Raw genomic sequence first — 10,503 nt, forward strand, 5'->3', positions numbered from 1 at the left:
CAAAATGGCAATGTTTGAATTAATTATTATAACCAAATATAAAAATAAGTGAATGAGAAAGAATAAGGGACAAGTGGTGAACACAAACTGAACCACTTTGTCACACCTACTAAGAACAGCAATAGAAAAAGATACTCATGTTCACTAAAAGGGCATTGTCCTTTAATGACATTCATTTAAATTATAAAACTATTTTTGATTTAAATAAACTAAATTATATGTTAATTAATCATTTATTCGTTAAATACCTAATCCAATCATCTTAATTGACACGTCATAAAATGACAGTTTTCCATGTACATTTCACATGTGAATCATATTATATAAATGTGAAGAAAAATAAACTGGTGGGTAAAAACTTGAATTATGTGATTTTTTTTGCTACTGTACATGTTGATGAATAAGAACAACTAATTAGCTTTTAGTTGCCCTCAAATTCTTATTATAAAACATTTCTTAAAAATAAAATTAATCAGATTTTAAGAAAATCTTCTTTTAATTGCTTTACAAAAATGTTGTTAATGTAAAGACTTCACTTAATGCCTTTAGCTTTCAGCTCCTCTTTGACTCTTCTCAGGTACCTGTCACCACGGTCTGTGTTACCCAGAACTACCTGACACCACGCTCAGGTAGTTCTCATCAAAAGAGCCAAAGCTGAGAAAGCAGAAAATGTAAAAGGATTAATACATGAATCTGAAGGGTGACAGTGAATACAAAGGGAACAAACCGGGAAACCAAACTGGTTTTCTTGCTGATAGAGCAACTTCAGATAAATGACATTATTATTATACTACTATTCTGCTGAACTTAAATTTTCGTTCATGTCTGTTTTTTGGCTTCCATAATGAAACATTTGTAATCAAACAAAAACAAAACATAACCATTAACATTTGTGCACCAGTTACCCTATTTACTACCAAGGTTTTCGGATTGAACCATGTTAAATGTCCACTTTAAATAAATAAAGCAAATTCTGTTGAATGAAAATATTAATTTATTTGAGAAAGACCCAACCCAATAATCATATTACATTTTGTTAGTCATAAATTACACCTGTGGTTCATATGATAAATGTAAAGAAAAAAACAAACAAGTAGGTAAATCTTTCAAAACGCTGTGATTTGTTTAGTTATGTTTTAATAGATGAGAGAAAGTCTTCAGCTTTCAGTGAACTTCAAAGTAACCATTAAGTTTTATTTATTATCAAACATCTAACATGATGGAACAAAATGTGTAAATTTAGATCCAATTAGTCAAATTTTTTGAATTAAAGTTTCACTAAATGTAAAAGAAAAACTTCACTGGATGCCCTTGGCCTTCAGCTCCTCCTTGACTCTGCTCAGGTAGTTCTCATCTGGATATCCATAACTGTGAAAGACGAAAATATAGAAGGTTTAATACATGAAACCAAAAGCTGAAGCACAGTGAATACAAAAGTGTTAAATTAGGGAACATTACCACTCTGGTCCTCCTGTCATGGACGTCTTGTGGTGGATGTCATTCCAGGTCACCATGTTATCCGCCCCAGTTGTCCTGGAAGCTCCAACAGTGAAAATCAGCTTCTGGTCAAAAGCTTTTTTCAGTAGTAGCAGAACTTCATTGCCCTCTTTGTTGTCAGGAAGATACGCTGTTCTGATAGCTCCTCCATAGTATTGACCAGGTTTGGGATGCTTTTCCTGCCAGATAGAAAGAAAAAAATCAGGTTAATGGTAGCTGTCTTAAACCAAATGTTAAATTACAGATATATGTGCTTAGACATTACCGTCTGTTTTCCACTTGGAATGTGATAGGTGATGCATATATGGCCACAATCTGGGAATCCAGGTAAAGGGTAGGAAATTTTATTCCAAGTCATTTTTCCATCAGGTTGGTTTCCCTTCATCTCACCAAAAACATCCTTACAAATTGGACAGATGGGTCCACATACTTTCACTGCATTTTTCAGGCATTCCTCACAAAATGCATGTTTACACTTCAGTTGTTTCTTATTAGTAAAATCGGACAAACAAATTGAACATCTGTCACTTGGAATTCTAAACTCCTTACTTGAAAATCCTCTTATGCTTGTTGTTTTTGGTGTATTAAATAAATTTCTGCTGAATTTTGGGATTGGTAGTTCCAATGGATATTTGTCGATCAAGTTTGTCCTCAGTGTTGCAGAATCTGATGTAGGTTTGTGCTGTTCAGCCGGTGTGTTTATTTTCTGCATCGCATTCAGGACTGCACTGAATTTATCTTGGCTTTGCTTTGGACCACTAACAATAACTTCTTCTGATGACATGGTGATCAAAATCTTGTCCTTGTTTCTCTTGATGACTCTTAATGCATCGCTCCACTGATCTGGATCTACAAACTTGAGAGGAATCACTGCCTCACCTGGATCAGCAGAGCAGCTCTGTGAGAGATCAATGAACTCATTGAGAGCTTCATGAGGGTTTCCATCTTCCTGCTCAGCTTCAAATGTCACGTGGGCCTGTGCCACCATCTTAATTTTATTCTTCCTCTCAATCTGTTTAATTACTTCCTTGTAGATGTGACTCATGTACCAGAAGTAATTCAGTGGCAGAATACAACTTTCTTCAACCTTTATAGCAGGAAAGTTTGCTGCTCTCGGGGTGAATGAATCCCTCTGTTTCCCTGGGAGGACCATGTCCTACAATAAAACACACAGCAAATTAATTTATTCATTCACGGATTATTCTTAATTATTTGAGTTATCTGACAATATATGCTTTGACATGGAAGAATTTTTCTTTAATAAGATAAGGGGAGGATTCATGAGTTATTTCATGTTTTGGTGTTCCCAAAAACTAATGCTCACTAGTTTCTTTCGACAATATGTTTAATCATTCAATTTCTGATAATTACTTAAAGGTTTTGAAACAGAAAAGTACACAACTGAATTTATTCACCAAACGGTTGCAAAGCTATTACTATCTGTGTTCATGTCACCTGCAAAAGATTTATTCTTTGACAACTCTTGTCAAGTTAGTTGAACATCTTGATTCGATGGTGCCGTAAATTAACATGGAAATAAAACATATCTCTCTCCAGCAATACTTTCCATCTTATTCTATGGAATCTCAAGATGTTCCCAGGACAGTCTTTAACATCACCACTGAGGAATTTCAGCCCACTCTCTTTTGTTGAAAAGAACAAACATGATATATTTTATAATGTATGTATCAGTGTTTAGAGTTCATACAGCTGGCGGGTCGGAATCAGCATCTTCCGTGTTTACTGAAGCAGCTGGAGGAGTCGGAGTCACTGAAGCATCTTCTGCTGTTTGTGGTTCCTGCTTTGGTTTTCCCACCATTACAGACAGAATGGTGACAAATTCTTTCTTATCTTTTGTGTGAAGATTTTTACCACTCAGCTTCTGAAGCTCTGTGAGGCCTTTAAAATAAACAAACAAAAAAAGCAAAATAAATTTAGTTGTCAATAGTTTGAGAAGCCATTATTGCGGTATATCAGTGTATTCAAAATAGATATTCCTTTTTATGGGGTTAGATTAACAAAGTTGGTGAGTCTTTAAAATGCTGTATATGAAAATAAAGTTATACAATACCTGGAGGAGGAGAAACTAGAATCACAGCTCGTCCATCTGGTAAGACCTCTTGAACTGTGCAGTCTATTTCAGTTTTGAATTTGCTGAACCAAGCCTGGAGGGATTTTTGTAGATCTGACTTCTTTTTGTTTTTATCTAACCACTTCAACGAGAGAGTCAGTAGGACTTTTTCTCGATCTGTTGGGGGATCCATAGGAGCCTGTAATAATTAGGGTTAAGAAAATTAGCCAAACCAAAGGATTAATTAGGGTTAGGGTTAGTTATAGTTATCCGATTCTATATTTTTAGGGTAAGAGTTCTATATTTTTCAATGTTGGGTCAAAATGGTTAACATTCTTCCTAATAATCAATGACAAATGTTTATTGGCATTTCATCAATCAAATCTTCATCATTTCTGACCATCTTTTTCCATGTTCCCTATTATTTATCTGTGATAATGAGCTCCAACTCTTTAAAATGGTAAGGTCTCTTTGCCATCACCCTAATCTTTACCCCTCTTCTCAGATTCTCCATCAGATTCAGAACAGGAATCTAGTTGGGTCGATCCTAAACGTTGTAGCAAATCCCTGTTTTGATGGGGATTTGTTACAATGTGAATATGACTTCCAGATGATTACTTCAAACCTAAATGTAAATATAAATGATTAACTCCCCTGACCAGTTGTACCATTTAATATTTTACTGTTACAGTACATTACAACCTGGGCATTGTATGGATACTGCATGAACACAAGAACTGCTCATAATATGTCCATGTTTTCTAAACAAATATCAATGCCTCTGTCATTTTTCAATTTGTCTTCATTTAATCTTGATAGCTTTTATTTTTCTTATTTCATCAGCAGTAAAATTGTATTTTATATTTTTCTGTATTTATTTAAATGCCATAATATTCTATTAGTTCAAAGTTTATTTACATTTCTGGTGTTTTGTTACTGCAAATAATATTGCAACTAAATTTCCGCAATTGTGCAATATATATGACATTTTATTCAAATTGTGTGATAAAGCTGCACAATTCACAGGACTGACTGAATTCAATATTTGGTAGCATACAACTTCACATTTCAGGCTTTGAATTCTGATCATATTTTTGATTCCAATAGCATTTAATGCTCTCACTCGATGTTTATCTGTGTTGGGATCCGGAAGTTTGTCAGTTTTCTTTTCCACTAGAGGGAGCCTGTGACCTTCCTCCTGAGGGCGTGGGCCGGCGCCTGCACACCTGTTCCCCATCTAACCATTTGGAGGCGTATAAGTGGAGGAGGATGCGGACACTTCTCTGCCAGAGCGGCAGCCCTGGTCCTGAATTATCCGGTCAACAACCAGTCCTTGAGACGGAACCCTCACCACCCAGGGGCTTACTTGTCCGTCCTCCGCCGCCGCCTCCGACCTGTCCGTCCTCTGCTGCCGCCGCTGACCTCAGCCTTCAACCTGAAACCCCTGACCAGCCTCCGATTCTCTAGGTCCTCCCCCGGTCCCAAAACTCYCCCCAAGCAGGTAYAGTYACCAACCTCCACCCAAACAGCAAGATTTCCTGGATCCTGACTAACCATCTCTGTCCCCCCCTAGTTGCCTCGAGACCTGCCAGACGAACCTTGGATTAGATTTAACATTTTTTCGCATTCACTGTAAATAAATCACATCATTGTATTTCCTGTCTTTGGAGTGTTCTCTGCATGTGGGTTAGGAAACTCGACACCACCATGACAATCTGGAGTGGATGAGATGCTAAAGTTCACAGCCCAGGTGAAAAAAAAGTATACTTTAGTATATTTCAAACATATTTACATTTATGAAAGTACACTTTAAGTATACTAAGTATTAAGTGTACTACCTATAAATATATGAAGTATACTGCAAGTATTCTTGTACCAATTTTGAAATTGTATCTTCAATCACACTTAAATATAATTGTACCAAAATACACTTTTAAGAAATATTAAATAAAAGTATACTTTAAGTGAACAAAATATGTATTTACCCAAGTGTAAATATACACTTGCTCAAGTGTATATTTAAAAGATATTTGCATTATCTGTCAAAGATATTGTGTATATTTTAAAATGTATAGAATTTTTTAAAATTCACAGCCTTTTTGCCTTTTTTATTTCCTTTATTTAACCAGGTGAACCCCGTTGAGATCCAGATCTCATTTTCAAGAGGGACCTTGGCAGAAGTCTGCAACACGCAACAACCTGATTATAAAATAATACTAATTAATACATATGCACAAGTATGCCTTTTAGGCATCTAAAAAGTACTTTTTAGGCACTTAAAAAGTGTCCCTCTTTTACTATTTTAGTTAAAATTGCAAAAAATAAAAAAAATTATACTTAATGTTTAACAAAGTACCCAATCCATTTTCAGATATGATGCAAGATCTGTTCGTGAATGGCATTAGCTTCAGTTCACATTCCAGACCAGATGGTGGCGGTATTGCACATTTGTATTGCACGTCTTTTTTGAAAAACTCCATAAAAAGAAGTAAAGCCTTGAAAGCCAGTAACAGACGCTGTTCAAATTCGCCATTTTTACTCTCATAATATTGCCTGAAAAGTACAGAGGGCCTTGATAATAGTTACTAATTTTGGTAAATTCAAGCTGGTGACGTCCTACGACAACACATCGGGACAACAACCGATGGAAATGAAATGTGTGTCACAAAAGGAGCCCGAAGGGACAAAGGCTGCTAAGTGTTGCTAGCTGGTCTTAATTACCTCCATTTAATTATAAACAGTGCAGTAAAGATATATAACTTACGTTGGTTTTATAAATAATAATTTTATAAATTTTATTGTGACTTGTATGATTATACTTCTAGACTTCTAATGAAACTTTTAGAGCAACTGTGCATTAAAAGTGTCATTATTTACCGAATGACACTTCATGACAACTGTCATAAACATTCATAAAGACTTCTTCATGTTCATGACAGGTGTTATGTCATGTTTATGACAGTTTTTGTCAGTCTTATGCACACCCCTTCAAATAAAGTGTTACCGTTTTAATTAAGCTCCGTATGACTTTGATATTGTGAGGATGTTATAACTTGTTCATCAATGTTTTTATCTTCAACATATGTTTGCAGTCTAACTAAGCAAATGAAGATGAAAGAGGAAGCCAGAGAAATCAGGTGTTAGAAAACCTAAAGACTTTTCTGTCTCAGAAGAGGCTCTGACTCCACCAGATCACCAACCAGTTCTGAAGATGAACCTTCACATTGTCTTCATGATGTAAGTTTTTTTTTTTTTAATGAGGAACTAGCTACATTTTCAACAACAAAAACTGGTGTCAACACTAAGTGCTTAATAATAAACATGATTTGATTTTAAAATAACTGGACAGAATTTCCAGTTATTCCAGAAATTCTGGAATTTCCAGTTATTACAGAATTCCCCCCCTTGTTAATCTAACATTTATCTTTCATACATTTTATTTGTTGTTGGCTTTCAGAGCCCTGTGATGGACTGGTGACCTGTCCAGGGTGAACCCTGCCTCTCATCTGATGGCTGCTGGAGATGGGCACCACCAGCCCCCCTCGCCACCCTGCAAGGATCAGTGTGTTCAGATCATGGATGGAAAGATTTTAAGGTAGTTTGTCTCCTTAAGTCCACACTTAAAACAGCTTCATAGTTGATGCCAATTCATAGTTGATGCCAACTATGAAGCAGCAAATACTCACAATACTCATAAATACTCTTCTTTGATGTTAACATCAACTGATTCTATGATATTGCTGGCTATTTTTTCTACTTCTAACATAAACAGGCAAAGAAGAAACCCAGAAATGTTTTTCCACCCTATTAAGAAATATTAAATAAAAGTATACTTTAAGTGAACAAAATATGTATTTACCCAAGTGTAATCATCATCAGTTCTGATGCCACATACATAGCGAGTTCACAACATCTTCAAATTGTAAGTCTTATTTTTTCGTTGCCATTTTTCTGTACTCTTTAAAATACAAATGCTTTCTCTGTTTAATTGCTCTATTGTTCTTTTTTGTAAGTTTCTGTAAAGTGCAGCAAACGGGAATGTTCTGTCATTGATCCTCACTGTTCGTAGGAAGGAGAAATGTCAGTTTATCTGGAATACTGTGACATTGTATTAAAACAATACTCTGTTCTTGGTGAAAAAGTTTTCACATTTCCTCTAAAGTGTATCCATTGTGCTAATTTTCGTAACCATGTTATCTGTAAACTTTGAATGTATTGACAATTTGTACAATTTTGTTATAGTATATTGGCTCTTGGAAAAAATGTGGGTAAGACTGTATTTGACAGGGTGTGCATAAGACTGATATGATGCTGTCATAAACATGACATAACACCTGTTAGGACCATACTAACAGTGTCGTGAAGTGCCATTCAGTAAATAATGACACTTACCAAAATGGTAATATATTGAAAGCACAATGTAATTTTTTTCACCTGTGAAGTGTATTGTAATGGATCCTTATGTGTTCTGGTAACCTGATATGTTTGCAGTACTGTAGTGTGTATGAAGCATGTAGTGTACAAAGTGGCAAAAAAGAATAATAAGACATTAAGTAACAAAAAAGTGTACTTCATTAGCAATTATAATAAATCAAAAGTGTAATCGTAGCATGCTGTAATCACACTAATATATTAAATATGTATTTACAATATACTTAAAATACAATCTGTATATGTTGAATCTAATTCAATCACTAAAATAGTACACTCAAAATATACTAACCAAGCACATTTTTTGTACATAGAAATAAGTACACTTAAAGTACTTAAGTTTGTCCCAAAAAAGTACGTTGAAGCATGCTAGCACACTAACTAGTGCTAGCATGCACTAGTTAGAGTCAGTTTGTAACAGAAAAAGTGTGACGATTACAGGAGTGCCAAAACGTAAAAATTTATTGTTTTCCAGAAAGCACAAATAGCCCACTCTGGGTTCTTCACAGAAATAAATCCAGGAAATAACACTATTTATGAAATAAATACCATATTTTTCGGACTGTAAGCCACATATATCTCTGCCGCTCCAGGTTTTCCACAACAATGCAGCAGCAGAGGGGGGCGGACACCCAAAATTTGAGTCATAACAGGTCAATTGAATATCACATTTATTACGGTTGAAAAAAGAAAAAGTTGCCAAATTTAGATTTAACTGAACTGATTACGGTAGTTTCCGAACAGTAACTGTAACAGTAAAAGTGCTGATTCTTCGTGTTGCTACTAGCAAGTACTAAATGAAAATGAGCACATTCTTCGTTCTTCTTCTTTAGATTTCAACGGCAGCTTGCATCCATTATTGTTGCACTACTGCCATCTACTGGATCCTAATATCTATGCCTCAAATTCTCATAATGATCCCAGTATTATTTTAAAAAAAACGAAAAACCTTCTTTTTCCCTTTAATGCTATTTCATCAACAACATTCTCAAATTTCAATTCCCTATTAAAACCTAATTCCGTTTTAATAGGTGCTTTCTTCTTTTATTTCCAATTTTGACTTCCAATGATTCACTTCCTGCTAAAGAGCCCCCTAGTGGTTAAAGAAAAATCCACATATAAGCCGCACCGGACGATAAGCCACAAGGTTCAAAGCTTAGGAAAAAATTATGGTATGTGGAAAAAAAATCTAAATGCTCTCTGGTATTGTTCAGGGGGCTGGACCAAATGTGGAGCCCCACGTGCCGTAGTTTGGGGACCACTGATATAGAAGTTTGTTAGCACAACCACTCTCTCACTAAAACTGATAAGATAAAGCACATCACTCTAGTTCTAAATTCCTTACATACTTTAAATTTAAAATACTGTTGTTAGTTTATAAATCACTGAACAGCTTAGCACCACAATTCATTAAAGATCTGCTGTTGTTGTATCAACCTCCTAGACCTCTCATGTCTTCTGGTTTTGGTTTGCTCTGCATCCCCAGAACCAAACGAGTAGGATCAGCATTATGCTTCTATGCACCACAAATCTGGAACAAATTTCCAGAAAACTGCGAAACTGATTAAACACTCAGTAAATTTAAATCTAGACTAAAAACTCACCTGCTTGGAGTCGTCTTTGATGCATTCGATTAAGAACTTAATAATGGCACTCGACTTAATGTAATGTTTCGATTGTTGATTCTATGTTGCATGACTTTGTTTTTATAATGTAAAGCACTTTGAAATGTCTTGCTTCTTAAATGTGCTATACAAATAAGATTTGATTGATTGATTAATTGATTTAACACGATGTTATTTTCTGCGACAGACATGGCGACCTGTCCAGGGTGAACCCCGCCTATGGCCTGACACGTTCGCTGGAGATATCATAGGCACAATCAACCCGCTCGACCCCTAAGGGACAGGGTGTTAGAAAATGGATGGATGAATGGACGATGTTATTTTCTGAGAGCTCTCACAGTTTAAGCGTTCATCCAACAAATAAACACCAATTAAATGTTGTGACGAGCTTACCTTCGCTTGTTCGCTGCAAACGACTCTTCTTTGTAAATGAAAGTGAAAGCAGCTGCATGTCAGAAACAGCGTCACTCCAAGTCTGCGCAAATATTCCGTATGAGAGGCCCCATAATCCAAAACCTGCAAACTCTCTTACATATACTATCAAACTCAAATATTATATCTCTTCCGTGCAGTAATAAGTGACATTTAATTAGCTTGTATTAGGAATAAATGATTTTGCGTTCAATATATGTGGTGCAATATGGATTCTTTGTTCAGTTTGTTAAATACTAAGTATTAAGTGTACTACCTATAAATATATGAAGTATACTGCAAGTATTCTTGTACCAACTGAATGAAAATGAAATGCAAAGTAATATGTAATTATTTTCCTTTTAGAAAAAAATACAATATTTTTTATGACAAATTTAAAAAAATTATTTTTAAATTTGATCAAAAATGAAAAGTAGCTTAAGATGTTATTTTTCTTTTTAATATTTA

The 10,503-nt window shown here is 35.2% G+C and overlaps 1 protein-coding gene across 1 annotated transcript; it reads right to left on the bottom strand.

Annotated features, from left to right (window-relative positions):
- Positions 1–1,078: 1,078 nt before the first annotated feature.
- Positions 1,079–2,485, bottom strand: LOC103465389 (E3 ubiquitin-protein ligase DTX3L-like). The gene is made up of 4 exons (XM_017304643.1): positions 2,355–2,485; positions 1,763–2,018; positions 1,459–1,676; positions 1,079–1,368 (listed from the first exon to the last, which is right to left on the bottom strand). Exons 1-4 carry the CDS (start codon positions 2,483–2,485, stop codon positions 1,299–1,301), a joined length of 675 nt encoding a protein of 224 aa, XP_017160132.1. The 3' UTR covers positions 1,079–1,298.
- Between the last annotated feature and the right edge of the window lie 8,018 nt (positions 2,486–10,503).

The sequence above is a fragment of the Poecilia reticulata genome, linkage group LG5 (genome assembly GCF_000633615.1).
Source record: "Poecilia reticulata strain Guanapo linkage group LG5, Guppy_female_1.0+MT, whole genome shotgun sequence".
NCBI lineage: Eukaryota > Metazoa > Chordata > Actinopteri > Cyprinodontiformes > Poeciliidae > Poecilia > Poecilia reticulata.